An 18,622-nucleotide genomic window follows, 5' to 3' on the forward strand; every position below is an offset into this window, starting at 1 on the left:
AGTGTTGGTCCTAAATCAACCCAGTACAAAAGGACATATTATTATTAAATTTGTGTCCCACCTTTAGAAGCTCATGCCCCCACTTAACCTCATAATACCCCTGATAGGTTAGGCTGTCAAAGAATGATTAAGCTCACAGCTAACTATAGATTTGAATCCAGGTTCTTTCAAGCAAGTCAAACTCTGTATCTACTTGGGGTGTGCATCCTGAAATTCCCAAGCCAAAAAACATACATGAAAATCACTTCTACAGGTTGCTGCCATAATTTCCAGAGCAGTAAACACAAATACGGGATGCTTAAGCACTATGAAACATACCCCCAAAAAAAGAGCCTGTGTTGTTTTCAGGTTTAGGTTGTCAGCAGCAACAGGTGTCCTAGTTTTATTTCATTCACCTGATTTCCCAGGCAATGGCATTCTTATTTCCAAATGGATCCTTGCAAGGAATCAGAAGTACTCCCAGCCAATCACCACTGGAAATAAGCCCCAGGGAAGGGATTTTTAAGAAGAAGAAGAAGAGATTGGATTTATACCCCGCCCTTCACTTGGAGTCTCAGAGTGGCTTACAAACTCCTTTCCCTTCCCCTCCCCACAACAGACACCCTGGGAGGCGGGTGGGGCTGAGAGAACTCTGACACAAACTGCTCTTTTTCAAGGACAGCTGAGCCAGAGCTTGTGACTGACCCAAGGTCACATCAGCAGGTGCAAGTGGAGGAGTGGGGAATCAAACCCGGTACTCCCAGATTAGAGTCCGCACACTTAACCACTACACCAAACTGGCTCTCCTGTTTAAGGCCTGCAGCCACTGATGTGAGCTGGATGGCATTTTCAGAGGAAGGAGAGCCCTCACCCACCAGGACCTCCTTAAACAATAGTCGTAGCTAAGGTACCCTATAGTGGACATCCAACATGAACACGTGTCTCATAGTAACACAAGCAATCACACACACTTTTGGGGAGGATTCAAACTATTCAAAGACCGCAGTGATGGGGGGGCAGTTGTGCAAAGGAAACATTCCTTGTTTTGTGTAAGGAGACAATGAACAACAACAACGAAGGATGGCAAATGCACAGTGTTTATCAGAACTATTAAAAAGTATGACAGTTACAATAAAAATATGTTTTTTTAAAAAACCCAGAGGCAGTCAGGATTTTATTTTAAGCACTGGCACCCTGCTGCCTGTGGCTGCCACCATTTGCCCCTTCATAGGAAACAACGGAGAGAAATATACTTAGAGGCATCTATCTTGGGAGTCTGTAAAACTGAGCCGCTTTGTCCATACAACTTGAAATACATCCCAGGCTACCCCTGTCTTATCAGACGGTGGAAGCTAAGCAGGGCTGGCCCTGGTTGACATTTGGATGGGAGACCACCAAGGAACTCGAGGGTCGCTATTCACAGGAAGGCAAAGGCAAACGACCTCTGTCAGTCTCTTGATTTGAAAACCCTACGGGATCCCCATGACCAATTTCCCACAGCCCCTGCTCTGCGCTCGCTCCTCTCTTTGCCCCGATGGTACGTGTCAATTTCCCACTCAAAGCCGCGCAGCTGCATTTTGACCCATGGCTTTGCCCGGTTTTTCCCGCGGTTTCGTAATCCTCAAAAAACAGGATCATGAAACCGCAGGGGAAATCGGGCAAAGCCGCGGGTCAAAATGCAGCTGCACGGCTTTGAGTGGGAAATTGCCACGTACCATTGGGGCAAAGAGAGGAGCGAGCGCAGAGCAGCTGCTGTGGGAAATCGGCCCATAAGTCAGCTAGAACATAACAGCTCTAAACATTCACACTCACCCATTTGTTCTGTGCAAACGAGGTTCCGCTGTCTTCAAAAGCAACTGCACAAGATCCAGCTCGAAACATTTAAGCATTCTTCTACAATATTCAAACTGAGTAAATAATTTGAGATGGATCCGATTGCAGGTGCCAGTTTGCTGGATAAAGCCCTGTTAGCTCCTGTCTTGGAATATATTTTTTTTCCTCTTCTCTCGGTTTATTTAGCTTATTTATTTTGTTATAGCTTTCATATTACACTGTGACAAGATACATTTTGTAACATTTTCCTATTTTTAAAAAAAAATTTTGTAAGAAACTTTTAAGCATTCTTGTTTTTAATGTTTAAATAGGCTAGTGTGTCAAAGCTCTCTGGTATGAAAAGCTGGGGTAATATTAAGAACTTCTAAATATCACAGACTCAGAAATACTGCAAGGTTGAGTAGGGTTGTGATGATAATCCATTCTTCCTTTATTAAAACTCCATTGATTTTCACAGAATGCCTACACAATAAAAGAAGAGATGCATGTTCTTTTCTTCCCTTGATTCCCCTCATTCTCTCTCTGTGTTAAATTGCTTAATTTAAAATCCCTCTTCTGTGGGCTACTAGCCCTGTACAAAGTGATGGTGACTTTCTAAGAAGCCTATAGTGACTCATTCTTTTAAAGGCAAGGCTTAACTCTAACTTAGGAGCTGCGGTGGCTCAAGTGGTTAAGACGCTGAACTGCAGGCTGTGGAAGGCCGGTAGTTCAGCAGTTCGAGACCCGGGTGCCGCAAGACGGGGTGAGCTCCTGTCTCTAGTTCCAGCTCCTGCCAACCTAGCAGCTCGAAAGCAAGAAATTGCAAGTAGATAAATAGGGACCACTTCGGTGGGAAGGTAACAGCGTTCCGTGCGCCTTGGTGTTTAGTCATGCCGGCCACATGACCACGGAAACGTCTTCGGACAGCGCTGGCTCTTCGGCTTTGAAACGGAGATGAGCACCGCAACCCTAGAGTCGGATTCGACTGGCTTTCGAACAAGGGAACCTTTACCTTTACCTAACTCTAACTTATCAAGTTTGTATAGCAGGCTATAAAGCTCTCTAATCTTCTCAGTAGCTCCTTTTTGAGAAGGCTGTTTATGACCAGAATGCATCCATGTTAGTGGTTATTTACTGTAGTTAGGGACTCACTGAGTTTGATTTTAACTGGGAGAAAACCTCAAGTAATTTAGAAACTGGCTTGAATTCACCAGTAATTTCCATGGATGAAAGTTATTCCCATCTACAAAACAGGATTTCCTCACATCTTTCCTCCCACTGTTCCCAGTGACAAGGCAAAAAATAACATTTTTTTACACAACACGTGATTTAGTCTTTTTCAGACATTGTAAGTGGATAGAATGAAGGTGCACATCAAGTCTATGGGTGATTTCCCACTAGCGCTGCTCCACGCTCACTCTTCTCTTTGGCCCGATGGTACGTGTCAATTTCACACAAGCTGCTGCGCGGCCGAATTATGCCCCGCAGCTTCGTGCGATTTTCCCCGCGTCTACTCAATCCTCAAAAAACAGGATTGAGTAGATGAGGGGGAAATCGCACAAAGCTGCGGGGCAAAATGGGGCCGTGCAGCAGCTTGTGTGAAATTGACACGTACCATCGAGCCAAAGAGAAGAGTGCGGAGTAGCACTTGTGGGAAATCACCCAAAATGTATGCATGTGGATAGGGATTCAGAGGTTTCTAACTGCATTGAAAGAGCAGTGCAAATATGTTGGGGATATACGTAGTATTGGATCCAGCACAAAATTTCTGCTTGTGCTACAGCTCTTATGCAAGTGGAAACATAAGAAAAAGACCACGATAGCCTCTTGTGCCAAGTCAGCCTTATTGCATCCCCACTTGCATTTTTGTTTGTACAAGAGCAGTGGAACCAATTTCAGGGTACTGTCATATATAGGAAGGAAACTGCTAGGTGTTGCACAAGATCTTGCAGAAGTGGAAGTACTCTAAATCCATCTATAGTTCCACTTGGAAATAACTGGATCCAAGCCATATATTCCAATGAATAGGCTGGGGTAGAGTTTGCTGCCATGATCCCACTAGCTGCTACCCACGTAGAATCACTGAAAAGGGTAAACTGCTTAGCTGTGAATGGGGTTCCCGCCCTCCCGGCAAAGCTGATAGAGGGTGGGGGCCATTTTGCTGCCTTGAAGGGGCAATAGGAGTCAACATGGTTTGAGATTATTATTTTTTCTACTAACCCAAACCCATCATTAACAAGGGTGTTCCTAGTTTAGTTAGCTGGCCAAAACCATGTGGCTTGTATACAGAGGAGAAGCCACCAACATGAAAAGGTGTCTATCTAGTTTGGGATCATGGTGGCAGTAACACAGGGATTCTAATATGTTAATTACACTCAGATTGCTTTTAAATCGATTAGATAAATATGGAAGATAGATCAGTGAATGGTGTTCCATCCAGGGCTCTTTTTGTAGCAGGAACTCCTTTGCATATTAGGCCACACACCCCTAATGTAGCCAATCCTCCAAGAGCTGACAGAGCTCTTCTTACAGGGGCTACTGTAAGCTCTTGGAGGATTGGCTACATTAGGGGTGTGTCGCCTAATATGCAAAGGAGTTCCTGCTACAAAAAGAGCTATCCCTCTATCTATCCCTCTATCTATCCATCCATCTATCCATCCAGCCAGCCAGCCAGCCAGCCAGCCATCCATCCAGCCATCCATCCAGCCATCCAGCCATCCATCCATCCATCCATCCATCAGGATGCCTCAGCCGGGCCAGACCATGGAGCAGGTGGCATCGGGAGCTTTACCCACTGGGCGAGGCAACAGCGGTCCTGAGTGGGCTGTCAGCTGGCTGCCAGGCGAGCGGAGCATTAGCGGGAGGAGACCAGGGCCCTTCACCAGCAGAAAGATGAAACGAGCGAAGTGCAGCCGGGCTTAGAGCTGCGCTTGGCGTCCTCGCCACTAATTCCAAACAGACAGAAGAAATGGAGGGGGGGCAGTGTTGAGGCGAGGTCCCTGAAGTACCCGGAGTTTCCTCGCACGGCAGTCACAGTTCCCAAGGGTAAGTCCATTCTCTGTGCAGGGACGGTTGTTGTTGCTGTGGCAGTTGGAGCAGCAGCGGGGATGGTTAGTGATGTGGTGGCTTCCCTCGCGCTGTTCCCGCGGCTCAGTGAGCGAGTTCCCTGCGCATGCCCAGAGCAAGCGGTTGTACTTTTTTGGGGATTTAAGTATCCCCTGTATTTTTTTACAGGTTTCAGATTTTTGTACTCTCCCTCCCCCCCAGCTGCCCCCGGTGCACAGATTTAGGTATCCGCACACCAGGGGCGACTTCAGTATTAGATATATAGATAGATCAGTGAATGGCCTTCCATGGTCATACCGTAATATATCTCTGAGTACCAAACTGGCAAGAAGGGATACCATTACTCCCTTGCTTCTGAGCTTCTAAAGACTGACCCCAGCTGAGGACAGAACACTGGACTAGACAGAATGCTGGCCTGATACATGAAGGAAATTCTTGTCTTTGTGTCTCTGGAATACAACCCTAGATGAGTAGGGAATTATACGGTCAATGGGCCGATCTCTTCCTAACTACAAAGCCTTCATCACACATGACTTCTGTCCACGATCTCCAGCATAGCATTTTTGGCCATCCTCCTCCCTTTACACCTGTGGAAAAGCTGGTTGGATCCCCACCAAAGAATTCTAGTAACTCTGTAGTTCTTTAGTTTCTTCTAACAGAGGCCCTAAATAGTAGGTGCTAAGCCAATGTATTTCAGACCCACACTTTCCTTAACTGATATTAAATACCATTTCTCATTGGGACCTGCATCTTTGTAAAGGAAATATACGCTTTTCATGTGAAACCTATCTTTCACGGACACCCTACAATTGAAGTGACTGGCAGCCAAAAACAACTTCTAAGTCTACCTTGTCAATTGACCTTCCCAAAGAGCAGAGAGAGGAAGTTCCTGGAGATACTGAAAAGGAGGCATCACCGCGTGACCATCCTCAACATGGAGTTGCAGAAGAAGATGGAGGCGGCTGCTTACCTCTCCTTCCAGTTGCATGCTACCAAGAAGAAGCTTCATGGTTCCCGGCCAAGTGCCAAGCTTTTTGCTGACCGGCCTCCGGAGAAATCCTTCCTCTATCAGTCTGCCAGTGAGGCAAGACCCAAAAAACAGAGCCAGAAGTCCCTGTCCCGCAGGCAAGCTGCTGGCTCCTTCCACAGCAAGGAGGCCTTCAAGGACCCTTCCTTTTGCGACCGACTCAGCAGTTTTGAAGACACTGAGCCCATGCCTGACCTGGCCCTATCTCTGTACACCAAGTGGCACCACACTCCTGCCCACTGTCAGAAATTAGAGCCCATCTCCTCCACCAAAGCAGGGGCTGACCAGAGCGAGCCCCTCGCCTCTCAAGGTCTTCCAGCCCACCCACCCAGAGCAACGGACCTTCTCAAATGAAAAATATGTGAAAAACATTTATGATTCAGAGAAAGAGTTTTGAATTAAACTGATTAATAAATTTCAAAAGAGTCATGTATCTATTTGTAATGAAGATTACATCCTCTGGTGACAAATGGTTATGCACTTTACTACTCCTCCAACAAGAGCTTGGTACTGTAATTAACATGATAGCTTATCACCTTTCACTAAATAAACTGAAGTCTTTGGGAGGGAAAGTGCTAAGAAAGGAACAGACATTCTCCCATGAAGTAGCTAGAATGTGCTGCTGCATCATCTTGGTGAACCATGTGAGCTAGCAGATCTCATTTAAGCCAAGAATTAATTAGTTGGATTTGAAACGCTGCTACTCTCTCAGAATAAATAATACTGGCCTATTTTACAAAACTGTTGTGGGATGACTGCAATAAAGGAAGCAAAATATTAAACTAAATATTGACATGAGCTGTATCACTACCAAGTATTATTATGTGCAGGATTAATTCCACATAACAGACGGTCAGCAATTTAAAACAACAGGATCTGTTTAGAAGGAAGGAGTTTTTGGAATCACCCCCCCCCCCTTCATTCCCCAATGGACAGTCAGTACAGTTCGAACAAACTGCAAAGACTCTGTTACCATTTCATGATGGGGGGGCCGGACCACAGATTTCAGTTTCAGGAATTATGGAATCTGAAAATGAGGCAAGACCCAAAAAGAGCCAGAAGTCCCTGTCCCGCAGGCAGGCTGCTGGCTCCTTCCACAGCAAGGGGGCCTTCAAGAACCCTTCCTTTTGCGACCGACTCAGCAGTTATGAAGACACTGAGCCCATGCCTGACCTGGCCCTATCTCTGTACACCAAGTGGCACCACACTCCTGCCCACTGTCAGAAATTAGAGCCCATCTCCTCCACCAAAGCAGGGGATGACCAGAGCGAGCCCCTCGCCTCTCAAGGTCTTCCAGCCCGCCCGCCCAGAAATCAACGGACCTTCTCGAATGAAAAATATGTGGAAAACATTTATGATTCAGAGAAAGAGTTTTGAATTAAACTGATTAATAAATTTCAAAAGAGTCATGTATCTATTTGTAATGAAGATTACATCCTCTGGTGACAAATGGTTATGCACTTTACTACTCCTCCAACAAGAGCTTGGTACTGTAATTAACATGATAGCTTATCACCTTTCACTAAATAAACTGAAGTCTTTGGGAGGGAAAGTGCTAAGAAAGGAACAGACATTCTCCCATGAAGTAGCTAGAATGTGCTGCTGCATCATCTTGGTGAACCATGTGAGCTAGCAGATCTCATTTAAGCCAAGAATTAATTAGTTGGATTTGAAACGCTGCTACTCTCTCAGAATAAATAATACTGGCCTATTTTACAAAACTGTTGTAGGATGACTGCAATAAAGGAAGCAAAATATTAAACTAAATATTGACATGAGCTGTATCACTACCAAGTATTATTATGTGCAGGATTAATTCCACATAACAGACGGTCAGCAATTTAAAACAACAGGATCTGTTTAGAAGGAAGGAGTTTTTGGAATCAACCCCCCCCCCCTTCATTCCCCAATGGACAGTCAGTACAGTTCGAACAAACTGCAAAGACTCTGTTACCATTTCATGATGGGGGGGCCGGACCACAGATTTCAGTTTCAGGAATTATGGAATCTGAAAACCATGCCTTTAAAAAGATCCCAAATTAAAACAAAATGCATCTATTTCTCCCTCCCCAGGAAGCAGGTCAGTCAGCTGTTAGTTTGTGATGGTAGTACTTTCAAATTTAGAGGGCTTCCAAAAACTGGGGACAAATCTTCCCATAGAAAACAAAATTTAAAGGGACAGAAGATGCCAACTAACAACTGATGATCGATATGAGAGTCCTCTCTCTTCTTCCTTCTCTCCTGTACCTCCAAAACTGAAACACTCCTGAAATTCTGGAAGATAAATTTTTGTCACTTCCCAGAATTTCAGGAGTACTTGAGGTTATTTCAGATATACCCAAGCTGATCCAAACAGCATGGAGGAGACAGATGGCATGGTTTCAATTAATTACTCCCACCATCCCATAATTAAGGATACATCAATCTCCAATTTTGACGTATTTATTTCCTTCACTGTTTTTGCCCCACAACTGAACCCAAACAAATGGTTACCATATATCCTAAGCTTATTTTCTTGTTTGATCCTTGAATCTGTTAAACACCTTCATTATGCTGTATGATAAATTACCACTCACCTATATGTATGGACTGGTTAGTTCCAATTTTGTTTCTGTCTCTATCTTGAACAAATTGGCCCTTCCTGGCAACTAACCCCCCTTTCTATATGTAATGGTTGAGGGAATTCTGTTTCACTCTATCTGAAGAAGTGTGCTTGCACACAAAAGCTTATACTTTGACTAAAACGTTGTTGGTCTTAAAGGTCCACTGGACTCAAACTTTGTTCTGCTACTTTAGACCAACATGGCCACCCACCTGAATCTATCCACATCAATTATTGCAATTGCTAAGGTAGAGAGTGCCATCCTAGGATTGGTTTCCTGATTGTAAACCCCATAGGGCGGTGGTAGGCAAACTGCGGCTCTAGAGCCACATGCGGCTCTTTGGCCCCTTGAGTGTGGCTCTTCCGCTGTAGGCGCTGATGGCCTATTCCCTCCATTGTTCTCTATGGTGGGAAAAAAGTAACTTTTTTCCCACCATAGAGAACAATGGAGGGAATAGGCCATCAGCGCCTACAGCGGAAGAGCCACACTCAAGGGGCCAAAGAGCCGCATGTGGCTCTAGAGCCGCAGTTTGCCTACCACCGCCCTATGGGGTTTACAATCAGGAAACCAATCCTAGGATGGCACTCTCTACCTTAGCAATTGCAATAATTGATGTGGATAGATTCAGGTGGGTGGCCATGTTGGTCTAAAGTAGCAGAACAAAGTTTGAGTCCAGTGGCGGGAACAACCCGCAGTCATTGATGATAGGCGCTGGCTGTTTCCGTGGCAGGCACCCATGTGCATAGGCGCATGCAGCAGAGTGCAGAAACAGCCGCTAACAGCCTGCCAGGGGCCGACCGACAGTGTGAACGCTCCCTTGCGCTTCCTCCATGGTATCTTCCCGCTTCATTCGCAGCAGTGTGAACAGGAATACCGCGAACAAGCTGTTCCCGGTCTGTTCCGGGTCTTCTTTGCCATGACTCCCTAGTGCTTCAAATTGCCAGTCTGAACTAGGCCACTGTATCTGAAGAAGTGTGCTTGCACTCGAAAGGTTATACCTTGAATAAAACTTTGTTGGTCGTAAAGGTGCCACTGGATTCAAACTTTGTTCTGCTGTTACAAACACAGCTACCCACCTGAATCTACAAAAAATCCAAGTGATTTTGAGAATGAGTGAGAATCCAAGTTTGGCTTACCTTCGCAATGATGCGACACAAATGAGCACCTTCCTGGGTAAGACTGAACAAGTTGTTTGTCGAGGATTCAGCAGAATACAGATTATCCGATGAATCGATTTCCCTTACAAGGTTCTGTTTGACACATACCACAATACATTTCATTTATTTCCATTCCAAAAGAAAGCGCACTGTCTAGGGCTTTGCTTACATCACTTTAAGTGTTGTATTATAACTGGGCAGGAGAATTATTGTTTGGGGGGAAAACTCTGCCTTCCAGTTTCCTAAATCCATTGAGCTTGTATTATGAATAAAACAATAAATAGTATCACAAATAAAATTGTGCCAATACCTAGAATTTAATGTACACTATTTTACTACATCTATAGAAAATTATACAGCTCTTAAAGCAATAAACAAAAAGCACTACAAAGTATGGCACACAGTAATTTTAAAGATAAACATGAGAATTTTATTATATATTTAACATACAGTTATTAAACTCTTCCACTGTATTTCTCTAACAATGATGCTCAATAGTGGTTACAAAGGGACTTTTAGAACAACTTCATAAAATACTTTGGTTTTACTCCAAGTATTGTGTGACATAATATTAATTTTTTAAAAAAGGAACACATACCATACATATCTAGTAAACTTGGAGTCGAGCATACCAAACATTTACCATGTGGAAAATTTCACATACCCCAAAATATGAGGATGAGTTCTGGTAGATTAGGATAAAGGTAAAGGTAAAGGTTCCCTTGCTCGAAAGCCAGTCAAATCCGACTCTAGGGTTGCGGTGCTTATCTCCGTTTCAAAGCCGAAGAGCCAGCGCTGTCCGAAGACGTTTCCATGGTCATGTGGCCAGCGTGACTAAACACCAAGGCGCGCGGAATGCTGTTACCTTCCCACCGAAGTGGTACCTATTTATCTACTTGCAATTTCTTGCTTTCGAACTGCTAGGTTGGCAGGAGCTGGAACTAGAAACGGGAGCTCACTCCGTCATGCGGCACCTGGGTCTCGAACTGCTGAACTACTGACCTTCCACAGCCTGCAGTTCAGCGTCTTAACCCCTTGAGCCACCGCAGCTCCATAGGATAAAGCAGTACAAAACTGGCCCTGGTTTGTTAGCCCAGGCTAGCCTTATCTCATCAGATCTTGGAAGCTGAGCAGGGTTAGACCTGGTCACTATCTGGATGGGAGGCCACCAAGGAATACCAAGGTTATGCCATGGAGGCCGGCAATCGCAAACCACCTCTGAATGTCTCTTGTCTTTAAAAGTCCATGGGGTCACCATAAATCAGTTGTGACTTGATGACTAACAAAAAACAACTGAAAACATGTATTTATAAAGTATTGATAAATGAAGCTGTGCATAGATTATGAAAGATTTACTAACCTTTATTTCATGTGTTAAAGCTAGTTCTATCAATTGGCCAAAATAATGTGCGACTGTAGTTAGTGCATCATTAATGCAAATTTTCATACTCTTTAATATCTGTTCATCTTCAATTTGTATGCACCTTAAAAGAAATGTGACATCTCAGTTAAATAGCACATTAAAACATCAACTTCTTTATCCAAGGCTGTAGTTTTTATTTTCTTATATAGGCCTCATCTTCACTGAATACAATGGGGATTTCCCTGCATGTAATAAGATGACTTTCACATGGCATATGAACAAAAGTGGTCTTACCTATTGCTCATACATGGCTATTGCCAGGCCCCATGCTGGGGTAATGCTCTAACAGCTAGAGGGTGTAGCAGAAAATGATGGTGCTAAAATGGAGACAAAATACTCCCTTGCTCTCTAAAAGATATAGAATCCACTATACACACCATACTTGCCCCCTTGATAGGGATATCCGATCTCGTTTTATTACTCCACTTCTAGAGGGTAAGAGCTGGCATTTTGATGATTCAGTTGTTCACATTCTTCTGTTTCATTCTAATTGTAAAATAATGGAGGCTGTTCCAAAATTTTTATATTACGCAATTAGAAGACGAGGCTTGAATAGCCAAGTGTAAGTGACTGATGCATCTTAGTATTTTCCCGTGTTTTATTTATTTATTCAGCTTTTATCCCGCCCTTCCGCTGAAGCGGCTCAGTGCGGCTCACAGCATTAATGAAACCAACATAGATAAAACAGCTTTACATAAATACAATAAATATAAGCAAAAACGACTTGGTATATCATTGCAACTAGACATCGACCACATTGTTATCTACCCATACAGAGTATATGCCTTGGCGGGTCGGCAAGGCTTGGCTGGCATACCGTCGCTCTCACTGACATGACCGGCAGAAAAGCTCCGTCTTCACGGCCCTGCGAAATTGCTGGAGATCTTGCAGGGTCTGGATCTCACTAGGGAGCTCGTTCCAATATACTGGTGCAGCTAGCAAAAATGCTCTAGACCTAGTTGTTGTCAACCTGGCCTCTTTAGGGCTAGGAAGGGTCAGTCGATGTTGTATCCCAGATCTCAGTGCTCTCTGGGGGACATACGGGGAAAGGCGGTCCCTCAGGTAGACAGGTCCCTGACCATATAGGGCTTTAAAGGTCAAAACCAGTACCTTGAAGAGGATCCGGAAAGCTATTGGCAGCCACTGCAATGCCTTTAGCACAGGCTGGATGTGCTCCCGCATTGGGAGGCCCATCAACAGCCTGGCCACCACGTTTTGCACCACCTGCAGCTTCTGAAGTTGCCCCAAGTGCAGCCCCATGTAGAGAGCATTACAGTAGTCCAACCTCAAGGTGACCATAGCATGGATCACTGACACCAGATCTTTGCTCTCGAGGAAGGGAACCAACTGCCTAATCAGCCGAAGATGGTAAAAGGCTGCCTTGGCAGTGGCTGCTACCTGGGCCTACATTGTTATGGAGGCATCCAGGAGCACTCCCAAATTCCAGACCTGCGACGCTGGCACCAACGGTGCCCCATTGAAGGCAGGTAATGGGATTCCCTCTCCAGAACCACTCTGACTGAGGCACAGGACCTTCATTGGATTCAATTTCAATCAGCTAAGTCTCAGCCATCCCACCATGTCCTGAAGCGCCTGGTACAGGTCTTCCAGGGTAGAGCCCGACTGGCCACCCAACAACAGATAGAGCTGGGTGTCATCCGCATATTGGTGACACCCCCCCCCATGCCTCCGGGCAATCTGGGCAAGGAGGCGCATGCAGATGTTAAATAACATCGGGGAGAGTACTGCCCCTTGTGGCACCCTGCAAACTAGTGGGTGCCTTTGGAACAGTTGCTCCTTGAGAGCCACCCTTTGTCACCGACCTTGGAGAAAGGAGACAAGCCATTGTAAAGCAAGCCCCCAAATTCCCACGTCAGTGAGGCAGTGGGCAAGCACTGCTGTCCCACCCCAATCCAGATGCCTCCAGAGGTCATCCATGAGGGTGACCAGTGCCATCTCTGTCCCGTGGCCCGGGCGCAAACCGGACTGGTAGGGATCAAGCGTGGAAGCGTCATCCAGAAAGCTCTGCAATTGTATCGCCACCACCCTCTCTATTAATTTGCCCAAATAGGGCAAATTAGAAACCGGCTGATAGTTGGCCAATTCGGCTGGATCTAGAGATGGTTTTTTCAAGACAGGATGGGCCATCGCTACCTTAAGAGCCCCCGGGAACAGCCCCTCAGAGAAGGACTTGTTGATAATATCCCTGAGGGCTCCTTGAAACCCCTTGTGGACACCTTTAATTAGGCAGGAGGGGCACGGATCCAGGCTGCATGTGGTTGAGCGTACCGTTGAGATCAATCTGTTGACCTCCTCAAGGCTGAGTTAATCGAAATAATCCAGAATGGGACCAGAAGATGTATATGGAGCCTCAAGTTCACTCACTGTCTCAAATGTGGCTGGCAGGTCATGGCGGAGTGACAAGACTATCTGCAAAATAGCTCACAAAAGCCTCACAGCCTATATCCAGTTCCCTACCATTTTGCCTGCCCTGTGGCATGATGTTTTGTGTTTTTCATGTTTCCATTATATTTTGTGCTTTCATGCCAATAAAGGGGTTTTTTTTGTGTGTGTGTGTGAGAGAGAGAGAGAGTCAAAATACGAACTATGGTGCATTTTTGAAGGGAAATACTTTGTGGAAATTGGGCCCTTTATTCTTGTTCAGAGTGTGCTGGAGGTGTGAGGTGAGGTGTGGTTACCCGATCTTTGATTTTTGCCCAGGACTCTATAATCACCAAGACTGTCCCCACCCATGAGTGTGTAAGGTGTTGAAATTTAAATGTACATGCTCTAAAACAAATATCTATCCTGAATAAGGCAAAATTGGAGCAGTTCTGAATTATTTGGAAATACTGTTTTATGATGTGATGCAGATATATATACCATTAAAAATCATATATGACATATTTTATGACTTTCTGGTATCTTGTAAGCTGCCTCAAACAGGACCCTGAAGAGGTGGCAAATAAATTCCTTAAATAAATTTAAAATGCCTAGATCAAAATTCAGATCTGAGTTCAGTGTAAAGTTTAGATAATCTATATGTCTAAATTCATGGGGAAGAAAGACATTGTTACTAAGTTAATATTAATAAGGGAAGTTCAAATAGGCTTCCCATGAACATCTGAAATCATATTGAAGATAATATTCAAATAATACAGTAATATAAGCATTAAATTATCAAACAAATGAAACTGAAGAATAAACAGCTGTGGTTGGGCGATGCTGCCACAAGGTGAGGCAAAACAACAATTATGCAGCTTAACTAGGCAGGAGATAATACACTGAAGCAATTGTGATAGGATGTTTCTATGCTTGAAATTAGGGATGGGCACAAACCATATTTTTGCAGTTCGATTTATGGTTCATGGCTAAACCACCAACCGAACCACAAACCCATATGAACCAGGAGGTTGGTTCGCAAACCAACCCAGTTTGTATTGGTGTGTGAGCCATTTAAAGTTTAAACCCCTGCTTTCTGCTCCCTGTGGCTTTTTGTAAGGAGCAGAAAGCAGGGGTTTCCAAACAAAGGGGTTTGGTTTAAATGGCTCCAAGCCATAAATCCTGCTTTCTGCTCCCTGTGGCTTTTTCATGAACTGCACCAAAATCCGTGGAAGTATGTTGTAGTTCTTCAGTTCACAAACATCACTTCTCGAACCATGAACCAGCCAAAATTCATGACAAACTTTGTGCCCACCAGTTTGTGCCCATCCCTACTTGAAATTTAAGAAGGCAGCTCCCCATAGTAAGCTGTATGTGCAAAGTAGTGTCAGGAAAAGGCTAGAAATGAGAGTGGCTTTTTCAGAATCCAGGACAGGAATGTTTGCTTTCCTCCTTGAAGTCAATTGCTGGAACTGGTGACTTTGGCGGGATCTAGAATCTAGATTAAATGCTTGAAAAAGCTTAGAGGGTAGGTCTGAGCAGGTTCTATGGGGAGATTGGCAGAATTCTTTTATAAATAAAGAAAAGTAAAAATATGATGTAACTTTTGACATTTAATATTACCTTTCAGTAACGGTAGTAAGTTCCGAACATTTCTCCACTAACACTTTTTCATACTATAGGGGGAAAAGACATACAAATATTTTATGTCAATATATCTAATTCTCAACCTAACCCTATCTATGGATACTTAAATGCAGACTGGGGCCCTGGGCAGACAACACATATTTTTCTACAAACATCAGAAAAGCTCCAGATTTGGAGAAGATTCTGAAATTTAAAAAAAGGATAATAACCATCACCAAATGATAAAAAGAGCATCTGTAGCCTTACAAAATGAAGACATTCAGAGTCCATTGCTGGGTAACCACAACAGTGTTGCCAGCCTTCAAGCCTTGGTTTCTGTCAGGAAAAGGCAGAGGGAGGGGGAAGGGCCCTTTCCAGGGCTGTTTTGGCCTTCGACTAAGGTAGAACTCATTAGGGTCAGGCCTGGCAGCAACCACAGGATAACTCAATGCCATATGACTTGCATGACTCACCCAGAACTGCCTGTGGTATAGTGGTTAGAGTTTCAGACTAGGATCTGGGAGACCTAGGTTCAAAACCCCACTCTGCTGTGGAGGCTCATTGGGTGACTTTGGGCCAGTCATACACTCTCAGCCTAACCTAACTCATGGGACTGATTGAGGAAAGGAGAATGATGTAAGTTTCTTTAGGTTCCCATTTTTGAGAAAAAAAACAGGATATAAAGGAAGTAAATTAATAATAAATATAGCTGAAGGTGGAGCACAGATGAAAGATAGGCTAGTTGGTGGGTGGAAAGGAGAAGGAAGAAGGGAAAGGGGAGAATATGGGGCTGCCAGAAGGAGGGAAAGAGGAAATACTTTTGGGAAGGGATACAGAGAAAAGTGAGGCACCCCCCACAACTCCCTGAAGGTTCCCTCTTGTATAACTGAGCCCATCTCAGCCATCACCATGCAACTTGGACTGATTTTTCCCAAGGAAAGGCTGCTGGGGGGGGGGGCGGAATTAAAGAAAACTAAAAGCAGGGGACAGATAAAAGTAGGCTGGCTGGTGGGTGGGAAGGAGAGAAAGAAACAGAAAATTAAAGAAGCTATGGGTGGATTTGATTGCCATTCCTCTGAAGAAGGCCTTGCTCGCATCCCAAAGTGTATTTATGGAGATGTCCAGTTAAATATTTTGTTTGAAGAAATGTTCAGTTCCTTTTTTGTCTCCATCACAAATTTCTCATTTTTCAAGTGCTGTATATTCAGCTTCCAACTAAATTTCTTAGAAATGCCTGTCATTTTCAAGAATACAGGATTATGATCTGCAAAAGTCTTTCGTAAGATATATGCTTCTCCTACATTCCTCATCAAACTCACTGAGATCCAGCACATATCAATTCTAGACCAAGACTTTTGCTTGTATATTAAACTGGACCCCTCAGGAAAGCTGTAGTATCAGAGGGGATTCACATTCATACCAGATAGCTTCCTTACCAGGAAAGCAGTCCCTCCCTCTCCAATTAAAGTGAAAGCCACTTTCTTCAAAGACGGGGGCGGACTTTTAGCCTCCCACCCCTCTTTCTCCCACAGCCTGGCTGCTCAGGTTTGGATTCTCAAGTAAATCTCTTAGATCAGATCTTCTTTAATCAGGTAACAAACTTATCATTTGGAAAATTCTCTGAAACAGCTTCACTTCATCTGCTCACTTCTCTCACTCTTGGGCATTCATGGCTGCATGCCAAGATGGCTCCTGCATCGGTCTGTGCTTCAGGGCAGACATTGAAAGCTCAATCCCCACAGCTGCCACCTAGGGAGAGCTTCCACGTCACGTCCTCTGCTTTGGTGTCCCTTCTCCTAGGATCTCCTTAGATCTCAGGATCCCCCAAGACCTACAAACTGGGCAGTTCAGCTCTCCTTCAGGAGCAACTCTGAGGAGATACTGAAGGGGCCACGCACAAACCCTGCCTCCTCATTTGACCTTAGTCCTGTTGGGTTTTGGCACTGCCACAGTGGCGCTGGTTCTGCTGGGCACATTGCAGTGGTTCTGCTGCTGGCCTTGCAAATATGCCCCCTCCTCACACTTCACTTCCTACTGCAGAGATTCTCTGGGAGAATCTGCTGGGCTTGTTGTATGCCTGCCTTGCTTTTTTCCACACCATTGGAAACAATGGAGGATGGGGGCACCCTCTTTGAGTACCCATAGAATTAAAGCTGGCGCCACCAGCTACAAGGCAAATTTGGTAACTCTACCTCAAACTCACTCCCCCCCAGCCCACTGAATATACCCTAGGAGATTTGCCATTGAGTATAATGGCCCCATAGGATATAATGGAACCAAAAAAAAATTAATAATCTGGGATTCCTGAATTAATTCAGGATTCTCTTATTGGTAAGCCAAATCAGATCAGAGGATTGGGTTTATCGGTAAGCCAAATCAGATCACCTTAACTAATGCCTGAATCAAGCCAAAAAGGCATGATTCGGGTATTAATTCAGCTCAGAAATGCCGAATACACCTCTCTAGTCCTAGATGAAGACTTTAAATTGTTGTATTTTATGTGTTTTTATAATAGTTGCTTTCTTTTTTTTCCCCATGTGATGTTGGAGAACCGTTTAATGGATACTATAGACGGCCAAAAACACAAATAAGTGGGTTCCAGATCAAATCTAACTTGAACTTTCCCTAGATGCTAAAATGACCAAACTGAGGCTATCATGCTTTGGTCACATTATGAGAAGTCAAAAGTAATAATGCAAGGAAAATTGAAGGCAGCAGGAAAAGAGGTAGACCCAACACGAGATGGATTGACTCAATGTAGGCAGCCATGGCTCTCAGCTTGCAAGACTTGAGCAAGGCTTTTAACAATAGGACATTTTGAAGGTCATTAATTCATGTGGCTACCATAAATCAGAGGCAACTTGATGGCACTTGACACATACACACAAGCCACCTTGAGATCCACAAAGTAGAAGACAGCTAATAAACATTTTAAATAAATAAATGTAAATACCTGGTGCATTTCATCCCAAGAATTCCTTGTGAATGTGTTGTATTCACTTATCATTGAACGGACATGGCAGTTGACTCTTACTGTCATGTTATGAACTCTCTGCCATCTGTTCTTCTCTAGTTTTTGAACTATCCTGGTCAGCTCAGTACTTATAATCCAAGCTCTTTTCAGCAACAATTGCAAGTTGTCACATGCATGGTGCTGTGATGAAAGGGAACATTCACTCTCAGCATCTTCTTCTATGCTGATCGGTTTAGACTGAAGAACACACATGCATTCACAATCGGTCATAAGCTTCAAGTCTTCCATCCAACGCTGGACAGAGTCCACTTGAATTAAGTGCATGCTAAAAATAAGAGAGGAAAATAGAGGGGGACATGTTACGTGTTTTATTTTTCTTCCTCTTGTGAAAATAAACTATTTGGTGCACCAGACAAGTTTATTCCAGATCTCAATGTGTTTTGAGGGATGAGAAGGGAATGCAAGAGAAGCTCGTCATTAAGTAAATACGAGATAACTTTCTTAACTAAATTGCCTGGAAAATAGCTACTACTACCCAAGTATTTGTTTTAGGTTGTAGCTGGTACTAACCCT

The 18,622-nt window shown here is 44.2% G+C and overlaps 1 protein-coding gene across 1 annotated transcript in view; it reads right to left on the reverse strand.

Annotated features, from left to right (window-relative positions):
- The window catches only part of INSC (inscuteable homolog (Drosophila)), a gene marked incomplete at both ends in the record, with an annotated part of 23,363 nt that extends 4,989 nt beyond the window's left edge, over positions 1-18,374 (reverse strand). Inside the window, 4 exons of the mRNA XM_015429307.1 lie at positions 9,624-9,737; positions 11,005-11,128; positions 15,073-15,125; positions 18,029-18,374. Of these exons, the coding sequence (XP_015284793.1) occupies positions 9,624-9,737; positions 11,005-11,128; positions 15,073-15,125; positions 18,029-18,374 (637 nt within the window). The remainder of the gene's footprint in view (positions 1-9,623; positions 9,738-11,004; positions 11,129-15,072; positions 15,126-18,028) is intronic.
- Between the last annotated feature and the right edge of the window lie 248 nt (positions 18,375-18,622).

Source organism: Gekko japonicus, unplaced genomic scaffold, assembly GCF_001447785.1.
Source record: "Gekko japonicus isolate JY-2015 unplaced genomic scaffold, Gekko_japonicus_V1.1 scaffold5002, whole genome shotgun sequence".
Lineage (NCBI taxonomy): Eukaryota > Metazoa > Chordata > Lepidosauria > Squamata > Gekkonidae > Gekko > Gekko japonicus.